The 21,335-nt window shown below is 36.0% G+C and overlaps 2 protein-coding genes across 4 annotated transcripts in view; one reads left to right on the top strand and one right to left on the bottom strand.

Moving 5' to 3' along the window:
• CAGE1 (cancer antigen 1) overlaps nucleotides 1-8,439 on the bottom strand; it is a 92,315-nt gene extending 83,876 nt beyond the window's left edge. For 2 of the 3 annotated variants that reach the window (XM_051970725.1, XM_051970726.1), the window contains exons 1-2: nucleotides 8,185-8,439; nucleotides 5,573-5,648 (exon numbers count right to left, since the gene is read on the bottom strand). In XM_051970725.1, the coding sequence (XP_051826685.1) occupies nucleotides 5,573-5,648; nucleotides 8,185-8,358 (250 nt within the window). In that variant the 5' untranslated portion in view covers nucleotides 8,359-8,439. Of the gene's footprint in view, nucleotides 1-5,572; nucleotides 5,649-8,055 lie in introns of all 3 variants that reach the window. The other variant, XM_051970727.1, reaches the window with a different exon arrangement.
• Nucleotides 8,440-8,578: 139 nt separating this feature from the next.
• Nucleotides 8,579-21,335, top strand: part of RIOK1 (RIO kinase 1) — a 34,769-nt gene continuing 22,012 nt past the window's right edge. Inside the window, exons 1-6 of the mRNA XM_051970731.1 lie at nucleotides 8,579-9,007; nucleotides 10,172-10,376; nucleotides 14,656-14,746; nucleotides 15,455-15,524; nucleotides 18,582-18,624; nucleotides 20,297-20,389. Of these exons, the coding sequence (XP_051826691.1) occupies nucleotides 8,937-9,007; nucleotides 10,172-10,376; nucleotides 14,656-14,746; nucleotides 15,455-15,524; nucleotides 18,582-18,624; nucleotides 20,297-20,389 (573 nt within the window). The 5' untranslated portion in view covers nucleotides 8,579-8,936. The remainder of the gene's footprint in view (nucleotides 9,008-10,171; nucleotides 10,377-14,655; nucleotides 14,747-15,454; nucleotides 15,525-18,581; nucleotides 18,625-20,296; nucleotides 20,390-21,335) is intronic.

The raw sequence follows: 21,335 nt of genomic DNA, 5'->3' as shown, positions 1-21,335 counted from the left end.
TGTTTTTTCCTCCTTCTTTAAGTGTGTCTTCTCTGTCTCCTTTCCTGACAGGGGGTATTCTCAAAAATTTTGTCATTGATATCTCTTTTCTCTTTAAATTCTTCTCTTTAAGAAATGCAAATTAAGACAACTCTGAGATACCACTACACACCTGTCAGATTGGCTAAGATGACAGGAAAAAATAATGATGAATGTTGGAGGGGATGCGGGAAAACTGGGACACTAATGCATTGTTGGTGGAGTTGTGAACGAATCCAACCATTCTGGAGAGCAATCTGGAATTATGCCCAAAAAATTATCAAATTGTGCATACCCTTTGATCCAGCAGTGTTTCTATTGGGCTTATATCCCAAAGAAATACTAAAGAAGGGAAAGGGACCTGTATGTGCCAAAATGTTTGTAGCAGCCCTGTTTGTAGTGGCTAGAAACTGGAAAATGAATGGATGCCCATCAATTGGAGAATGGCTGGGTAAACTGTGGTATATGAATGTTATGGAATATTATTGTTCTGTAAGAAATGACCAGCAGGATGAACACAGAGAGGACTGGCGAGACTTACATGAACTGATGCTAAGTGAAATGAGCAGAACCAGGAGATCATTATACACTTCGACAACGATATTGTATGAGGACATATTTTGATGGAAGTGGATTTCTTTGACAAAGAGACCTGAGTTTCAATTGATAAATGACGGACAAAAGCAGCTACACCCAAAGAAAGAACACTGGGAAACGAATGTGAACTATCTGCATTTTTGTTTTTCTTCCCGGGTTATTTATACCTTCTGAATCCAATTCTCCCTATGCAACAAGAGAACTGTTCGGTTCTGCAAACATATATTGTATCTAGGATATACTGCAACATATCCAACATATAAAGGACTGCTTGCCATCTAGGGGAGGGGGTGGAGGGAGGGAGGAAAAAAAATCGGAACATAAACGACTGTCAATATAAAGTAATTATTAAATAAAAATTAAATTAAAAAAAATTCTTCTCTTTAGTGATTCCATTCACTCCTATAACTTTATCACATTTAAACAAGTGAATCCCAAATCTAAATCTCAATTGTTGGCCTTTATTCCTAGTTAGACCCATTATCTCCTGGGTTTTAATAAATGTTTACTTGAAACCACCCGGTAAGAAGCCTTTTGTATTTTAATATATTATTATATTAATAAAAGGTCTTTTGTAACTCAGATTCCCTTAAGAAAAACTTAGATAGAATTATCCAGTATATAAGTCTATCTTATTTTGTGCCTGTCTCTTTGTAAAATATAGAAAAATTCTTGTGTCACATTGTACTGTTTGTATGTTCTGTTACGCTGAAAGACTTAAAATACAGTCAGTCAGGAAAACTGCTAAGGGATGTAACCATAGTTTAGAACACTGGGGAAAATGAATGAACTTTCATATTTAAAGTAATTATTCCAGTAAAATGGATTAACGTCCACTTTAGGCTTTCTGAGGAAGATTAGGTTATAAGAAAAGAAAAAAAAAGAAAAATTATTGGGCCTATAATTTACTGTCATTTTGAGCTTTCATTACAGGGATAGTTGTTTGAACCATCATGAAGCCAATAATAGAAAATGGTATGTGTTACAATCTGGGAACTGATAAAGTCTGCCTAGAAAAATTTTTGAGTGACACTGGCCTGGCCTAAGGTAGAATCTTCTTAACTTTATTTCCCCACTGTGTTATTTCCTTTCTGAAAAGGAAATTTCCTTATCTGATTAATACTGAACCTTGCTTTTAATACTTCTTGATTGGCTGTCAAATATAACATGCCTAGAATCAAACATTGATAATGATATGACATTGTTATAGTTATATCCTTCTTTTTCCTTTTCTAGCAAATTTATATATTCAAGTGGCTTTCTAAGTATAATGTTAAATCTATTAAATAACAGAATGATACTGGAACTTCTCTTGAGTTGTTATAATAAGATGCAAGTAAGTATGAACAGCTTACATTTTTAACCTGTATTTGTGGTCAAATTATAATATAGGGATGATAACCTCTTAAAGGAAAAATGATAAGACAAAAAACAAGACAAAGATGTAATGTAAAAGTTTTCTAAATGAATGGATAGTAAATTTTAAGAAGGTAACAGGATTAGATTGTTTTCTCTGAAAATTATATGCAGATATATGATTGGCTTCCAAATTTATCTATCATGGAGATTCAGGCTTGGAATATGCTTGTAGTAATAAGTTCTCAAAATGAATGAAAGATGAAGTAAAAATGTTAGATGTTCATACTTACTTGCATCTTATTATAACAACTCAAGAGAAGTTCCAGTATCATTCAGTTATTTAATAGAAAGTTACTTTAATAGAATAAAGTTTAAGTGATTGTACTAAATTATATTGTCAGAATTATCTAGAATCTTTAGATTTGGAACCATAGGAACAAAGCTTCCCTTAGAATTGTCCTGAGAATAAAATCTATTGGTTCAAGAAAAAAATTGTGTCCTACCTGGGGTATACTTCCCTAACAGATCTCCTCAAGGAACTAAACTATTGGGATAAAAATGTCATTCCATCATTATAAAGGAGAGGGACTAACAAATTTTTAGTTTTGTGACCTTAAACCCTAAGTTCACCAGTCTAAGTTTACAGTTGTCCCTCAACTCAACTTCTTGTCTTGGACCAATTAGCTTCTCATGACATCTTGGCTTATATCTGCCTCTCCCTTATTGGCTAGAGTGGCAGGGGATTTTTCATATGGCCAAAAGTGGGATCCTCCACAGCCTGGCAATGTTTTCTACTTCTAGACTTATCACAACGTTATGAGCACTGTATTCCAGCCAAACCTGGCTATTGTCTGTTCCTACCTCCCCAAACATTCCTCAGTTTTCCTGAAGTTATTACCTACTCTGAGAAATGATAGCTAACATGTTACCTCTGCTTTCTTACTTCCCCTCTCTACCTCACTCCCATGCATGCACAATACTTGGTCCATCTCTTAGATAGTTAATTTATACATAATATCCTATTAGTTATTTATATATAAGATTTAAGTATCTTATATATTTTACTGATATTTACTTGTTGGTGGGCTCCATGAGGTGGAAGCTCTTCTCATTTAATCTTTTCATCCAATCTAGAGTATTTACATAAATACTCTAATCAAATAAAATCAATCAGCAAATATTTATTACGCTTTTACAACATGCCAAACTCTGCTGGACACTGGGGACATAAAGACAAAAAAAAAAAAAAAAAAAAAAAAAAAGGTGGAAGGAAGGAAAAAAAATTTTTTCTTCAAGGAGCTTACATTCTTTCAGGGGAGACAATATGTACAAATATAAGTATATACTGATTATATACAAAATAAACAAAAATAAACACAAATTAGTTAAATTCAGGGTTAGTAGTTACAGAAGTTAGTGGGGCATCAAAATAAGAAAAGATGAGCAGAAGATATCCGGGATGTGAGCTGTCTTAATGGAAGTGAGGGATTCTACAAGGCAAAAGTAAGGATGGAGTGGTTTTCAGGTGGAAGACCAATGCACAGATATAGGAACTAGAGGACGATATGTGAACCACAGACAGAAGGCTATACTTTAGCGAGCAGGAAGGGTAGGAATAAGAAGTCTCGAAATAAGAGACTGGAGACAAGTTGTAAAAAATATTAAAAGCCAGAGATTTTTATATTTTATTCTAAAGGCAACAAGTAGAGTTTTTTTATTTTGTTTTGTTTTGTTTTTTGAGGAGAAGAGCAATATATTTAGAAGTTCACTTAAAAAATTCAGTTTGGAAGTTGTGAACTGGCAGAGAGACAGACTTGAAGCAGGGAGACCAATTAGGACATCATTCCAGAGTTTCAAACATATGGTGAAAAGTCTTAATTAAGGTGGTTTTCTGTGTAAGCAGGAAGAAAGGGATGATACAAAAGATATTGTGGAGATAGAAATGGTAAGATTTGGCAAATGACTTATATAAGATGAAGTAGAGTGACAAGCTGTGGATAACATCAACATTATAAACTTGTATGACTAGAAGAATGACAGTAACTATAACAAATTTGGTGGATAAATGAGAGAAAAAAACAAAGATAATAAATTCTGTTTTGGAAACAATTAAGATACACAAAAGAACATTCCTCTGGAAATATCTAATAGGCAATTGGTTATTCCAAGCAACCTTGGGAGGAAAAGTGAAGCTTGATCTAAAAATCTGGGAGTTAATCAACATTTATTTAATCCCTACTACATGCTTGCCACTGCTAAGCCCCAGGGATACAAAAAGAGGCATAAAACAGTTTTTGCCCTCAAGAGGCTTATAATCTAATGGAAGAGATGACATAAGCAAAGCAAGATATATTCAAGTGCCAGCACCTCCAAGTCAAGATCACTCCCCTCTTTCCTATTAGGAGATACCTTATTTTCAGAGCTAAGGCCTTGCAAGTAATCTGTGCCTTGAGCTTGTGCTCATCTTCTGGATGAATTCTGCTGCAGCTAAATCACAAAATTGGCTCAAATCAGCCCCAGGTAGTCCTTGAGTTTGGATGAGCATCTACATAACCACATTCTGATATGAATACAAATTTTGTTACTAAGCAAACTCTCCTTGCTTATCAGAGTTTTGGGTTGTACCTCACTGCCTGGTTTTTTGTTTAGTCATAACTCTATACCATCAAGGCTTAGCCTCCTGTTCTTGGGTCTCCCAAGTCTTAGAAAGGACCCTGGCATGCATGTCTATAAGCTATTGGGTTTTATTTATTTTTAAGAGTTAATGGGAATTATACAGCCTCCATGAAGTCTATGGTATTTTTAGACTTAATAGTGCATAACATCTATGGCTTTCTGGTCATTTACTTTTAGTTGACACAGGATAAATAGGAAACAATTTACAGAGAGAAGTTGAAGAAGCCTGCTGCTAAGAGGTCAGAGTTGGAACAGAGAAGGTAAAGAACTCTATTTGGGGGAAGCCAGAGAGATTTGGAGCTGAAATAGAAGCTGGAAGGATTAAAGTGTACATGGAAGGGTACATGGTAGGTATAAGAAGACTGGAAAGGTAGGAGGGGACTAGGGCTTTGAATGTCAAATAGAGCATTTTGTATTTGCTCTCAGAAGTAATAGGAAGTCACTAGAGTTTAACTTGGGGTTGGGGTGGGATGGCATGGTCAGATCTTTGCTAGAGGAAATTACTTTTAGTAGTAGAGAATAGATTGAAGCAGGCAACTTATTGCAATAATTCAAGGCACGAGGTGCTGAGAGCCTGCAGCAGAGTGGTGGTAGTGTAATAGGAGAGAAGGGGGCACATTGCAGAGATGTTGTGAAGGTGAAACTGACAGCCTTGGCAATGCTGTTTCCATACACACCCCATTATGTTTCCATAGAAAGAAAAACTGAAAATAATCCAGAGGAGGGGAGTGGGGAACTTCTAAAATCAGGTAAAGCTGGGTAGAACTGGTTGTGTAGTTTAAAAAGCTGAAAGTATGACAAAGACATAGTTTAGCTAGAGTGCCCATGCTCAATTGCTTCATAAATATTAATTTCTCCCCAGGAGGAGCTAAAGCTCATTTTAATAGTCATGCAATGTGTGCGGTGAGAAGGGGAAACATACCAAGGAGAAACCTGAAGATGGTGGAGAAGCATATGAACCTCGTTGTACCCAACCAATGGGAAACGGAAGGAGGGACCTGCATTTGGAATAGGATAAAAAGACTTTCTCAGCTTCTGAAGGTTGTGTGTGCTTATTTTGAGTTTCACATCCATTTCCTACAGGAACCTAAGTTTAAACTGCTTCACTCATCCTGAGATTGCTATTCATGCTTGGAATTTTGTTTCCAATAATAGCAACTTGGATGTGAAGGGTGTGAGAGAGAGAGGAATTCAGGATGATTTCTAGATTGTATGAAGAAGTCCATAAACCTGTTTTCTTGAGTTGCCCTCTTTTCCAGAGATAAAGCCCCTTTGAGCTAATAAGCATGTGTTTTAGTTTTTTTTTTTTTTTTTTTGGTAATTCATACTTATATTAAGTTCTTAATGTACTCCCAAAATGAGTCAGCTACAAACTTGGCTCCCACCAGTATAACTCAGACTAATAAACTTTGTGCAGCTAGGACTCTTGCACAGAAAAAGAACATCCTACCTTCAGGAGGGTGAAGATAGGATGAGCTTCTGACTTTTTTGCTCCCTTATTTTCCTTTCTCTCACTGCTTCCTTTTTCCTCTCAAGCTTCTCACATTTGGGAGGGTAATGTCTTTCTTTTCTCCCATAAGACCTCCCCTTTCTGCTGTAACCCTTAAATAGTCAAGGTCTTGCTGGCATTGTTGGTTTCCTTTCCACTCTGTACAAGAAGGAATTCCACATTCATGTTTCTGCTTTCCCTTGTAATAAAATAAGTTACAACTGAATTCTTCTGAAATTGTGACTGAAGAGCATAGAAACAAGGAAAGTAGCAGGGAGGGCAGCTAAGTGGCAAAGTGGATAGAGTGCTAGGCTAAAGTCAGCAAGATGAGTCTGGCTAGCTATGAGAGTCTGGTCAAGTCACTTTTAATTGTTTGCCTCAGTTTCCACATTTGTAAATAAGCTGGGTAAAGAAATGGCAACCACTCCAGTATCTTTGCCAAGAAAACCCTAAATGGGGTCACAAAGAGTTGGACATGACTGAATAATTAGGGAGGAGGTCAGAATTTGGAGGAAGAAAATGAGTTCTGTTTGAGATGTATTGAGTTTAAAATATCTATTGGAATCCAGTTTTACGTGTCTGAAAGACAGTTGGAAATACAAGATTCTTGATCATCAGTGAATTTTGGGCAGGATGGGTAGATGTGAGGAAAATCGGCACAGAAATTTTAATAAATCCATGGGAACTGATGAGATCTCCAAATTAAGCCCCATGAGAGCAGATGATGTTACTAAACAAAAAAAGAGGAAAAGGCCCATTACCATACTTGGGGATATACCCATTTTTTCGAATTTGGACATAGTTGATAATTCAACAGGAAATTGGGGAAAGAGGCAAGCTGGGTAACAGGTAGGAAGACCAGGCGGAAGCAGTAACATGGAGGAAGTAGGAACATAAGAGGGTCAACACACTCAAATGCATCCACTAGCTCAAGAATGAAAACTGAGAGAGCATCAAGAATTCACATTGGAAACTCTGGAGAGAACAGCTTTATTGGATGGTAGGTCCCAGAACTATAACATTATATATGAAGATATATGTATGTGTGTGTGTGTATATATATATGTATATACACATATACATACATATATATATGCAAGATAATATGTGTAAAGCACTCAGCATTCCTTAAAACTATATAAATGAGTTTGGTGTTCAAAGTTTGTTGAATTTTTAAAAAGTGTTCTGATCTAACAATTTTGCTTGAGGGCTCAGATTTCTAATTATACTCAGCATTCATTCACTCTTCATAGTAAAGCAAACCACAGACAATTCCCCCCCCCCCAACAATTACTATAAAGCCTGAGTTAGGCTTAATCCCCCCCTCCTCCTCACTTTCTGTTTCCTCTTTTTACTCTACAAGCTTCAGCAACACAGTAACTCTCCCCTTTTTAACCAGATATAAACCTGAATTCATTTACTCCAAAGCTCTCTTAAAAATTCTAATGTTATATTAACGCTCTTTTAAAAATGAATGTGGGGACAGCTAGGATGTGAAGTGGATAGCGCACCAGCCCTGAAGTCAGGAGGACCTGAGTTCAAATGTGGTCTCAGACACTTAACACTTCGTAGCTGTGTGACCCTGGGCAAGTCACTTAACCCCAATTCCCTCAGGAGTTAAAAAAAATAAATGTGCTATCTTTTCCTTCCTAAATTTTCCCTAGTCCCCATTTAGTCCTTTGGAGGGGGGGAATATATATATATATATATATATATAGTTTCCGGAAAAAAATATATATTATTTAATAAAAAAAAAACCAACCAAATAAACCTCCCCAAACCTCCAAATAATTGGCGACACTGGGCAACTTGTAATGAACCGCATGTGGCACCTGTAGCATACCACCCCTTTTTGGAGAGGCAAAATGACATTCCTGCTTTTTTAGATAGAGTTCAAGAGGTGGCTCTGCACTTACAGGAAAACACTAGAAGATTCATCGCTTTCTTTAAGGGTGTTGTTTTTCATTTTTCAACGCTCTTTCACATTTCTCTTTTGTTGGTCACCAAAGCCCCCCAACAGTTTTTAAAAATGCTCATGTGCTCACTTTCGGACTCCATTGAGCGTTCCTGGGTCTGCGGCCCGGGTCTAGTGCTTCGTTCCTCCCGCACGGCCTCCCGTGTGGGGGAAGAGAGATGTGGGCCCTCTTTCCCCCACAGATGGCTTTGGAAAATGAAGGCAGTTGGCAGCTGGGCAGAACGAAGATTCCCTGTTGTGACATCTGCCCACGTTCAGCCAATCCTAAGGGAGAGAACGTGCTTTACGCGCTCTCTTTAGTGCTAACCTCTTTCTCCAAATATCTCCTGAAGGGTATGGATACCCGCCCAGGGTATGGATTGGCTGCAGCTGTACGGGAAGGGGGCGGAGCAAACGGCCGGGCTTGTATATTTCGGGATATTCCCCACGTGCTGCTTCTTTTGCTTCAGCCGTAGTAATCTAAATAACTAAGTTGGCGGTTGTTAGCACTTGTCCCAAGATTGCGGATGGTTAAAGGAGTTGCCGTTTATCTTCTCTATAGTTAGCCAACTGGTGGTGTCGTTTTGGGACTTTACTGTTTGTCCCTTTCGGCTCACCGTACTTCGCGAGTTCCACCGTTCTGTTCTACGCGGGGAAGACACTGCCTGGGCGGAAGAGTCGGGTGAGCCGGCAATTACATGAAAGAGGGTGTGTGGCGTAAAAGTGGTGTCCCCGAGGATTAGCGCAAAGACCTTTAGAACCACGGAGCGCGGAACAGCGTCAGTCCCCAATCCCATCCCGACTCCATCCAGGCCTGGTGGGCGAGAACATCCTGCTTCCGCAATGAACTATCGGGAGCAGCTCATGAGCCAAGCCGTCCCGGGGCAGTTCGATGATGCGGACTCCTCTGATAGGTAAGAGGACCCATTCGGCGTGCATGGGACGCCCACTTCTCCGGCGCTCCTGGGCTGCATGCAGCCTCGGTCCGTAGTCATTCTTTGAGCTTCAGAACCCAGCATTCTATTACATTTGTTCTCTTTCTTAAGTGTTCGAGATCAGGTTGTGTCTCTACAATCAAAGCACGTCATTTCAAGTGTTTCACTGAGTTAATTTTATTACATTTAAATTTCTTCAATGAGCAAAATTCTATTTTTCTCTTCCTCCCTCCCATCATTCATCCTCTCTCCACCCCCCTCCCCCCCCCAGCAAAGTAAAGAAAAATGCAGGAGCAGCTAGGTGGCGCAGTGGATAGAGCACCAGCCCTGAAGTCAGGAGGACCTGAGTTCCAATTTGTTCTCAGACACTTAACACTTCCTGGCTGTGTGACCCTGGGCAAGTCACTTAACCCCAACTGCCTCAGCAAAAAAAAAAAAAAGAAAAATATAGTATACAATGTCCCAAAATTCTTGCTGTAATTTTAAATCGACAGGAAGACTTTAAGACATCTTGTGTTTTCACTCGTTTTGCACTCCTAGTCCATCTTCTATCAGGAGGTAGGTAGCCTGTTTCACCATGAGCTCCTTAACATTTTCAAAGTTTGTTTTAGGCCTGGTGTTTTCAAAGGCCAAATTGGTATTTTGGGATTGGTATATGGGGATTACAGTGTTGTTATTAACACAGAAGTGTGTACTTTATTCCAGTGTCTCAAAAGATAGTATTTTGTGCCCTTTTCTGGCAACATATATTTTTAAGATTTTATATTAACAATTTTTTTTTCCTTTCACCTTTCTTTATTGCCCCCTTTCCCATGCGCTGAGGAAAAAATAACAAACCAGAACCCTTGAGATTAATATGCATAGTGAAACAAACAAACAAAAATTCCTTCTTTAGCCATGCCCCAAGAATATATGTTAATCTGCCCCATGAGTTACTCTTATATTTTTAGAAGTTTAATGTTTAGTTGTTATTTTAAAAAATAACTTTGGTTTAGTTCTTATTTCTTTGAATAAGTGTCTCCAATTCAATGGGATTACAAATGCCTTAAATTTCCTAACGACTTGAGATTCACACACCTGTGGCATTTGTGTCATATTTCCTTAGATTGTATGTAACACTAGTTGAAAAATTACTGTTTTTAGTGGAAGTATGACCAGCATGGAAACAAGCAGAGAGGAAGAAGATGCATCTAAAAGTTCTCACCAGATTTTGAATGAAGTTGATGATGAAATTCAAGAAGAGGATTATGAAGATTATGAAGATGATGACGATGATGTTGATTGGGACTGGGATGATGACGTTGGGAAAATTACTAAGGGCTCTTCAACTGGAGGGAGTAACACACAGGTATTTTATAATTGAGTTTTTGACACCTTTCAAGTGTGTGCCTATTTCTTAAGGCAAACTTTCATATTTACTATATTGCTCTAAAACAAGATCATGATTTTTTTTTTTTTTTCATGATGCATTTTGTCAGGTGAAGTCTGTGGACCTTTTTTTAGAATGATGTTTTTGTTGCCAACACTTATAATAAAAGAAAGTGATAAATTTCAGGTAAAGGTTAGTGAAAATAAAGATAATTTTCTCTCATCTATAGCCGCTAGCTCTCTGAAATGAACACTATGATCTAGCTTAATAACTAGAAAAGATTGTCTTTGAATGATCTCCCCTTCTTGTTAATTCACTTTTCTTTATGTCTGTATTTTGTTTTCAGTTTTCCATTCATTTCCAAATATAGCTTTCTCTTGAAACAAAGAGAGGAAAAAACCAATTCAGCAAAGCCAACTTGTTCACAAAGTTACAAACTATGTAAGCTTTCACATTTGTAGCCCCCTATCTTTCACACACAGTTTAATTTTTATTATGGTTTTTGAAAGGTAAGATAATAGACACTTTGGGTCATAGATCTGAAACAGGATGAGACTTTAGAAGCCTATCTGTTCCAGACTTCTCATTTTATAGGTGGTGAAGGTTTACCCAAGTTCACTCAAGCAATAATAGTAGGCTAAAATTGAGGTTAGAGGAGCCAATCCAGTCTTCTTGCCACTGGGTCACACTGCCTTCATTTGAGGTATGTCATGGTGAGATACCAGAAAAATAAGGAGCTCCTTCATGTACTTAATTTGTGTAAAGTAAAATTCAGCATTTATGGAAATATAAAAGGAGAGCTTAACAAATCATCTAAAAGTACACTTTTTTAATTTGCAGAAGTGGGGAACTATAATTGGTTTTTTTTTTTTTTTTTTTTTTTTTTTTGTTTTCTCTTTTAACCTTTGTGACAAGAGGTGGCCTGCTGGTAATTGGGAAGATTGGGAAATGAAGGTATATAAAAAAATAAACAAAAATTGAAAGTAAGATTTTTATAACAGAGTAGGAGAAAAAAAAAAAAAAAACTTATGCCATGTGAAATAAAGACTTGGATTAGAATACTACTGCTGTGACCATTGACAAAATCCTTAACCTGTCTCTGAGCCTCAGTTCTGTCAACTATGAAATAGAAATAATTCCTGTAGTGCAAACCTTATAACATTACTGGGAAGATCAGATGTAATATGCATTTGTAAAGACTTTTGATAATCTTAAAAGAGCTATGTCAATTATAAAAATAGTAACTTGGGCTAAGAAGAGTTAAGTACTTAACTAGAATAATTTATTATTATGCTTGTAGTTACAGTTGATAAAATAGTGTTTATATTTGTTAATTGTAGATTTTTCAAGCCAAAAAATTCCTTTTTACCTTTATTCCCAGTTCATTTGTGATTACATATTTCATGTAATGTCTTTCCTCTTCAGGGCCCTCACATTGTTATAGCAATCCAATATGGGATCACAACCCATAGTTTAAGAAGCTGGGCTTTAGAAAAATCACCTTGGCAGATGAGTAGATGATGGATTGAGATGGCTAGAGTCTTGAGGCAGGGAGACAGATTAAAAAGGACATTGCAGAGTTGTAGGCGAGGTGATGAAGGCCTGAATGAAGATTATAATTATGAATGGAGATAGTGGAATCTCTAAGAGATTTTGAAGGTAGAAATAATGAGATTTGGCAACTGATTGTATTGCAGAAGGATACAAAAGTAGAGAGTTAAAGATGAAACCAGAGAATGGTGATAAGTTTAACAGTAATAGGGGAGTTTGGAAGAAGGGTTTTTTTGGGGGAAGAAGGAAGGCTAATATCTTTTTTTTACTATTGGCACTGAGATATGTAAAATACATCAAGTTCTAAGTGTTCAAGATGCAATTAGTGATGAGGGTCTATGGCTTATGAGAGAGGCTGGGGTTGGACATGCATGTATTGAGAAATCATCTGCATGGAAGTAATGAAACATGAGATCTGATAAGTCACCAAGTATAGAGCAAAAAAAAAAAAAAAATCCAGTGATTGAGCCTTGGAACAGAGGTCATAAAACCTCTGTTAGTGGGCATGACATAGATAAAAATCAGCTGAGGAGCCAGATAATGAACTTATAAGAAAATCATGAGAGAGCAGAGTCACAAATATAGAAGGAAGAGGGGAATCTTGGAGGTGGAGATCAACAATGTCAGATGCTACTGAGAGATCAAGAAGAATGAGAGATGACATTTGGCAATTATGAGCTAAGTGATAACTTTTAAAAGGGCAGCCTTAATTAAATAATGACAAAATAGCTAGCATCTATATAGCTTTAAGGTTTGCAAACTGCTTTACACATTATCTCACTTAATAGAACAACTCTAAGAGATGGGTTGTTATTCTTACTACCATTTATAGAGGAGGAAACATGTTAGAAAAAATTAAATGAGTTGCATAGGGTCACATAGCTAGTCAGTGTCTGAGGTTAGAAATCAGATTGCATAGGATTTAGAAGATAATGAGAGGAGAGGAATGGGAAAGAGGGATGCAGAATGACAACTAGAGTAATGGTTAGATTAAATGATACTTTTTTCTTTTTTTCTTATGGATGAGAATCAGGAGTATATGGGTGGCTGGGAAGCCAAAATCTATTCCATCAGTTCCTCTCTTTGATGTGGCGAAGAATACCAATGATCCCTCCTTCCATTTAACCACAACTTCTTTTTTCTAGTTTTGTTTATAGCAATAATATCAAAACTGATATGATTCCACTCCTCCAGATATATTTACTTGTTGGTCAAATCATCCCCCAGAGTATTGCAGAGCAAAGAGATCTGTAATCACTTAAAAGAATTTATCCTATCCATTCAAACAGGAAAGATTAAATTGATGAGGAATGTCTTTTTGAAGATTGAGTGAAGAATGCTCAGAATGTAGAATGCTTATATTTTTTCCCCCAAATCAAGGGGCAGAGTTACTATAATTGTAATGCCAATTATAGCAGGCTAAGTTCCAAAAGAAGTTAGCAAAGAACCAGAACAAGAAGAGGAATGAGAAGATAAATTTATAGGAAAAAGTTACACCAGGTGCTTCATGTCACTGATAGGCTAATTTCATGGCATAGAGGTAAAGTTGGGAAATGGTCTTCTTAGAGTGGAACTGCGGAGTGATCTGCTATATATCTTATTTTTGTCTCTGAAACTTTATCACTGACCAACAGATTGCTGCTGACCAACAGCCTGCAATATTTGTGGAACTGTAGCACTCCCAGGGCCAGGTGGTTAAGGCCAGGGTTATTGCTACATTCTCCCCATGAACTACATTATATTATTCCCCTTCTCAAGCAATTGGAACCCAAATTCATTTGGGAGCAAAGGGACGAAAGTCTCATCTTCTGAAGCTGGCCCTGCCTTGTGGAGTCTAGACTGAGGAGGGGAAACATGTGACTTTAAGATGGTGGCAGCAGCATCTAGGAAATGCCGAGTCTCGGAATTAGGTAGCCAAATTAGGTAACTCTATAGTAGTTGTTTAAGAGTATGTATATAATCATATTAGATAGTGAGCTGGAATCAGATTTGAAAAGAAAGGACTGAATGACTTATAGGAAATAGCAAGCTTTTTTAGTGACCACAAGCTTCATATGAAAGCAAAGACCCCTCTTTTTGATATTCATTTTTCATTAGTGTGCTATACAGCACCAGTGAGATATGGAACACTACCAGTCTCTCCAAAGAACTATAAATGCGTGTTAGAGAGTGATATGATGCTGACAAGCAGACTGTTACACATAACTAATGTAACTCCAAAGAGGAACAGGGATAGAATGTCTGAGGAATTGTATGGTAAGAAAATAAGATGGGTTGCTCACAAGATCAAAGGAAGAGATAAATGGGTGACCAACTAAAGTGCTTCACTGATTATCTTCATGATATTGAAAGAAAGCAAGAAAGGCCTTTGGCAGGGTGAGGTAATACCGTGTTGAACTTTTAGGAACATGGATAAGACTTTCACCAATTGGGTTATCATCTGTTGTTTGTGATTTGCATTGGTAGATATAGTTCCTGAAATGGTGAGATGGTGGCAAATCAGTTTTGCTTGAGAATTTCAGAAAAGATTTGCTGAGAGAGAAGGTTGAAGTATTTGTCATATATATGTGTGTGTGTGTGTGTGTATATATATATACACATACATACATATATATATATATATATACATGCCAATAAATTGTGTGTCCTAATAATTGAATATTCTACTTTATTTGTGTTATAAGCAAGTTTTCCATATCTCTTCTAGGCCAACCGACAAACTAGCCACTTCAATTCGGCAAAAATGTCAACTCCAGCAGACAAGGCCTTAAGAAAATTTGAGAATAAAATTAATCTAGGTGAGTTTGTAAATGCTCAAGAGATGAATTCAAGTGATACCAATTGCTTACAGAAAAGTAAGATTCAAATTATAATTAAGAATAGCCAGAAAGAATTTGATCCCTTTTCTTTTTGTTCAGCTATAATAGAAGTATATGTAATTTTGACACAACAAAATTTCACATATTCTGGTTAGAATTGGTGCATGTAAAAGTGTTTTGACAGAGTAATTAGGCTTAATTTTTTGCAAATGTATTAAGAATTTTAGAATGCAATTTTTATTATTTTCCTGTTTTTCCTCAAACATTAAACTGATCAGCAGTATTTAATTAAACATTGAAAAGACCTTGAAGTCCTCACTGTCTCAGATGTTGATTAAAACTCTTATTGTTTCTGTATCTTTGAAAAATGCCAGATGATCTTGCTTCTCTCTCAGAAATAGATTGATAGATTTGGTTATCTCCAGTTCTTTGCTTTTAGCATTGAATGTAGTTGAAGTTCTTCCTGAAATAAGACCTTTACTAATTTATTATTATTTATGTTTGTAGACTAATTTGAAGCAGCAGCATTTTAACTTAGTGATTCAGATACAGACATGACCATTGACTGGGATATCTTGGATTATCTGACCAGTTTCAGATAGGAACAAAAAAGAAAAGTTACCTGTTTTTTTTTTTTTTTCTAAATTAAAACTTTTTTTTAATCTTCATCTTTTATTTTTCTTTTAGATAAACTTAATCTTGATGATTCTGTTATAAATAAAGTCACTGAAAAGACTAGGCAAAAGGAGGCAGACATGTAAGTGATATTTTGAGAACTTTCTAACTTGCTATAGATTTAAGTTTTTGAGTTTTTAAAATTCTTTCCTTTCATGGACTTATGGGTAATCCATCTTCCTTCCCTCCCCCAGAATGTATTGTTTAATTACAAGACCCCACTTTTTCCATTCTTTGCTATCTTTTCAAAATAGCCTGTCCTGAGATGTGTGTGTGTGTGTGTGTGTGTGTGTGTGTGTGTGTGTGTGATTATGTATTACTACTAGAATAACTCAAACTGTTTTGTCCAACTAGGAACAACTATTAGGAAATTCATCAGTTGGTATTTATAGTTAAGTTTAGCTGAATATGATTTTATTAGCTTAAATAACTGGATCTTGAGGGCAGCTACATTACACAGTGGATAGAGCACAGGCCCTGGAATCAGGAGGACCTGAGTTCAAATCCAGCCACAAACACTTAATACTTCTAGTTGTACGATCCTGGACAAATCAATCAATTGCCTCAAAAAAAAATTCTTTAAGGCCAGGCAAATAAAAAGGTATTTTGCCTAGAAATAGTTAATTTTTTTAGATTTGAATAAGATTTGATCTTTCATAAAGCTGTCATGCGAAAAGTATTGAATAAGGGCCAGGAAACACATATAACTTAGGTATTCTTATGATTTTTTATATTCTTAATTACATGTAATGATCATAGGTCTAGAGTTGAAAAGATATCATTGTTTATCTAGTTGAACTCCATAGTAATAGCTAGCATTAATTAGCTCTCTGAGATTTGGAAAACACTTAACTTGTGTTCTCACATTTGATTCTCACACCCAGTCTTGTGGAGCAAGTGATATTATCTTTCTTTTACAGATAAGGAAACTGAGGCTGAGAAAGGTTGAGATCTCCTCAGGGACACACAGCTCATAAACACTTACTGCAGGATTTGAACTTTGAGACTGCTAGATTTCCAAGCTCAGGTCTCATCTGGCTACCTCCACTTACCTGTGTGATCTTGGACAAGTCACATAAACTCCCTGGGCCTCATTTTGTAAAATGAGACAGCTTGGGGGAATATATAAAAGATTATCAGTTTGTACTAACCAATGATTGCAGTTACTGAGAGAAACAGGTTTCTAGTTAGAAGAGAGTAAGGATGACCCTTTTAATTACATTTGTTAGTAGTTTTCTTTTTTATACTTTAGCCCAAGTTTGTTTCATGTGTATACCACACATATGGGTATAGTCAAAGGGACTGCTGAGTTTTAGCATCAAAAAACCCGATTTTTAATCAAGAAACATTTTTCAAGACTCCTAAGTCCTGGAGATACCAAAGCAAATCTACCCTCCAGTAGCTCAAAATCTTAACCTATATGACCATTACCTCTATGGGTCTCAGTTTCACTATCAGTATGATGAAATTGAATTAGATGATGTATAAAGGCTTTCTTCTGCTTTAAGAGACTCTTAGAATTAAAGAGTGGATTAAAAAGGTGGTTAGGAAGAATCATTTACATTTTATTCCCATAGGTAATTGTTACAAGAGGTTCAATCCTGAATTTTGATCATTGGTTTTTAGTGAAAGCAAGCTTATAGGTCATGAATGTTTCAATTTCACAAAGTAGATCTAGTAGATGCTTGAATTTATTTTATAAATGTTATTTGCTGAACCATGATAATAATTGACATGGAACATATAATAGTTTTAAAGATATTTGTGTAAATTATTACTTTAGATCTGCATAATAAAGTCATAAGGCAGAGGAAGTAGCAGCATCCTGTTTTATAGATGACAATGCATAATAGAGATTAAGAGACTGGGAGAAGAGTTGTGGCGTCCACTAGTTAGCATCAGAACTAGGGCTTGAAGGCCAACTTTTTGAGTTAAGTCCTAGTGTTCTTTCTATCTGTAATTCAAAGTCCTCTTTTTAAGAAGTTAGAAGAGAAACCAAGTTAGAGACTGCCAAACAAGATAGATGATTGTTGTTCATCCTTCATTTCTCCAAAAGGACCATGACATCAGGAGGGAGATGTCTTGACATGTGAATAAATTGTATTTAAGTGAGGCCAAAACTGTGCAGAGTCATCAGATTCACTTTTTCCTCTAGAGTCAGAATCCAGTGGCAAGACATAGGTCAGGACACTTGGCAATGGCCCAGGATACAATAGGACACCTTGGTCTTTTTAAATTTAGGTCTTTCAAAGGCAATACCCATTCCTCTAATTGAAATGAAGAAGTTAATTTTTCCTGTCTCCTTATCAAATTTTAGAGTCGTGAAATCAAAGTATTCTGTGAATGAAAGATAGGATTGATTATTTATGTAACACTTAAGTTTTCAGAGCTCTATATCAACAATCTATAAAATAGATAATAGAGGAATTAAATCACTTTATAGATAAGTAGACTGAGGTAAGTGATTGTAAAGGTTAGAGGCAGGTCTTAAGTTTGGCTATTGGTGACTTCAAGTCTTTCACTACATCTACTGCAGACATTCAAATGCTTACTAAAATTACCTGCTCTTAATAATGTTATGTACTATTTGTAGAAATTCCAGATGTATCTATATATTCTAGCTACTTGATCGCCTTAAAACGTTTTGTTTTAAGGAAAATTAATCAGGATTTCTCTAAGTTGTGGGATCAGCTTTTTTCTTTTTTTATCTTGGAATTCTTGCCTTTGTGGGATTATAAAATTCCCTCTAAAGTTAGAAGGGACCTTAGAGATCATCTGTTTCAACCATCTTTCTTAGAGGTGGCGAGACCAAGTCCCAGCAAATTTAAATCTTGCCCAAAGTTAGAAAAGTGAGAGCTGCGATTAGAACTGTGGTCTTCTGACTTAAAGTTCAGTCTTTTCCCTCTCTCCTTGTAAGAGAGTGACAGTAAAGGGAAATGTTAGAAGGCAAACTGAAGGAAGACATATACAGTAGAACTTGGAGATGAGAGAAACATAAGCCTCCCTATGTATAAGGGTTTTTTAACGAAGCAATAAAATCATTTGTGCTTCTTTTCTATTTAGTTTTTATTTCATAAAAATATGACATCCATTTATGACATTACATGTATATTCAGGTGGCTTTTTTGCTTTTGGTTAGGTACCGGGTTAAAGATAAGGCGGACAGAGCAACTGTGGAACAGGTACGATTTTAAAATGTTTTGAATGAAGATTACTGTTTTCTTTTTAGAAATAAATTTTTATTGATACCTTTTTTTTTTAAAAAATCACTAAAGTTTTTTTCATTGTCCCTCTTCCTCTCCTCCTAGAGGGCTACAAATTATGACAAAATTACATTTTTTAAAGAACAACATCAGCAAAACTAATCAGTATATTGCAAAAGTCTGAAAATATGTGCATCTTGGAGATAAACTATTTTCTTTTGGCACCATGCGTATTCCATTATATTTAGTATCATGATTTGTTTAGTTATTCACTAGTCACTATCTTTGTTTCCAATTTGCTATCATGAAGAATGTCACTGTAAATCTTTTGTTGTTTTTGAGGACTTTTCTCATCAAATGATATGAACATTTTTCTCACTTTATTGGCATAATTACAATTTGTTTTTTAAAATGGTTATCCTGATTCACAGATCCACCAAGAACACACTAGTATGCCTACGTTTTTCCAAAGTTGATTCCTCTCCATTTCCCATTAATACCAGTTCTCAGGGAATGGGTTGAAATCTTGGTTATTTTTGCATTTCTTTTGTTAATGATTTGGAATAATCTTTCATATAATTGTTAAAAGTTAATAGTTTATATTAAAATAGTTAATAGGTTTTTTTTTTTTTTTTGAGAACTGTTTGCTCATATCCTTTGATCATTTACATCTTGGGGAATGAACTTTGGCTTTATAGTTTACACATACACACACATGCACATCTTGATGCAGTTTTAAACTATAGCTGCTATAGCTTAAAACTGCACTGACTTTGGAACATCCTGTATACTCATGTAGTTCTGGAGGGAGGTAGTAACTTCGAGGAGATATGGTGGCTAAATCTGGAAATGAGGGATAGTTGATCTTTCCTGAAATGGAGGTTTTGAAAAGAACTGATTAATGAGAGCAAAGCCTACCAGGAATGATGTCAGGGGAGTGGCCAAATCTGAAGAATCACATTTTCTTAGTTTGGGGCTCTTCCCTAAAATGGAGATTCTGGAAAGAATTTATCAAGGGGAAAAGGAACTCACAGGAGCTGTCAGGAAGCAGCTGAAAAAGGGTGTTTAAGGTAGAATCAGAGATGGTTTGTATTGGGTCTTTCCCCAAAATGAAGGTTCTGGTAAGATTTCACCCTAATGGCAGAGAATCTGATTTAGCCACAATGGTCATAGAGCATCATATACATTAATAAATGTATGTCGAATAAATGTTTTATTCAATATAAATGCTTAATTTTATATAGAAAGTGTTCAGCTATAATAGTTGGCTAGAAGGATCATAAGGGAAGGGTTGATAAGGCAAAAGATGCCTCTGAGTTCTCTGGCTGAATTTAGTATTCTGATTTTATGGAAAAACCCATTATATACCCACTCACTTTCCTAGTTTCAACTCTGATGAATGGATAACTTTGACCTCTGTGACTGAATAAGGCTATTCACTTGCTGATTATTCTGGTCCTTGTCTCATATGATGTCTAGATAAATTTGAGAAAATAGAGGTAGTATATGAATGAGTTTTATTTTACTATACCTAGTATAGAAATGTAGTTTATTTCAGTTCTTGCTTTATGTAATTTTAACAAAATTATATTTGAGCCCAGGTAAATCAAACTTTTTGATTTCTTAATTTTCTTCATTTTTTTTCTTGAAGGTGCTAGATTCAAGAACTCGAATAACTTTGTTCAAGATGTTAAGTAGAGGAGTCATATCACAAATAAATGGTTGCATCAGCACAGGAAAAGAAGTAAGCTTTGTTTTTGGAAAGCTAAATTTCTATTTTTTCTCCCTAGAAACTGAATGGATTTTGTTTTTAGGATAAAATATTTATTTGCCAAGTAGTACAAATTGGCCATATTGATAGGTACAAAGAGATAGACAATTATAGTCATGAATTATGTTTTTATACTATCCCAGTCTCCGTACCAGAATATGGTGCTGGTTGGTGACACTTCAAAGTATGTTGGCTCATTGTCATCTCTCTGACAAAGTAACTGGTCAAGCCAGTTACTAGGGAAATAGGAATTAGAATCCCAAGAGTGATTTTTCTTCTCCCTTTATGATTTTTGTTTCCTTTCATATGTGTGGATAATTTGTTTATTTTTTTTAAAGAATAAAACTATTTCTCTGGAAAAGTAACTTACAATGAAATTTATTATACAAGTCAACTGTAGGAACCTCTGGTGACAATAAAACCTCTTTGGGATTCAGATATAAAGGAAATAAGTTACTTTAAGCATTTATATAAGTTGAATGTTATCTGGTTGAATGGGGAGGGTTCTTTTTTGAAAGTTTCTCAACTAGTTTCTTTTTTGAAAGTATATTTTACTGTTTTAATTTCCCTCCATTTTCACAACATGAGTTCATTTTAGTATCCACTGTGTAGTATCTATAGTGATCACTGTAGATCAGAGGCAAGATAAAATAAAATAATTCATGTCTCTTGCAAACTAAGGATAGATTTGAAACTAACTACCAAGCCAGAAAAGCAAAGTATTTTATTAATGACTCTAAATCAGCACAGTTCAGGTGGGATCCACATTTTTAGCTCCTGAGTTTTCCCTTAAGTTGCTATTGTTGTACTGAATTTTCATGAGAGTCTAAATGTTCATCTGCCAGAGTATTCATTTTAAGTGTTTGAATGCCCTGGTCCAATAGTAGGTACCATGGGACATAAGCATCTGACTTGGCCC

The sequence above is a fragment of the Antechinus flavipes genome, chromosome 1 (assembly GCF_016432865.1).
Source record: "Antechinus flavipes isolate AdamAnt ecotype Samford, QLD, Australia chromosome 1, AdamAnt_v2, whole genome shotgun sequence".
Taxonomy (NCBI): Eukaryota; Metazoa; Chordata; class Mammalia; order Dasyuromorphia; family Dasyuridae; genus Antechinus; species Antechinus flavipes.
The sequence above is the reverse complement of the archived record's forward strand: the minus strand, read 5'-3'. Positions and strand labels throughout refer to the sequence as shown.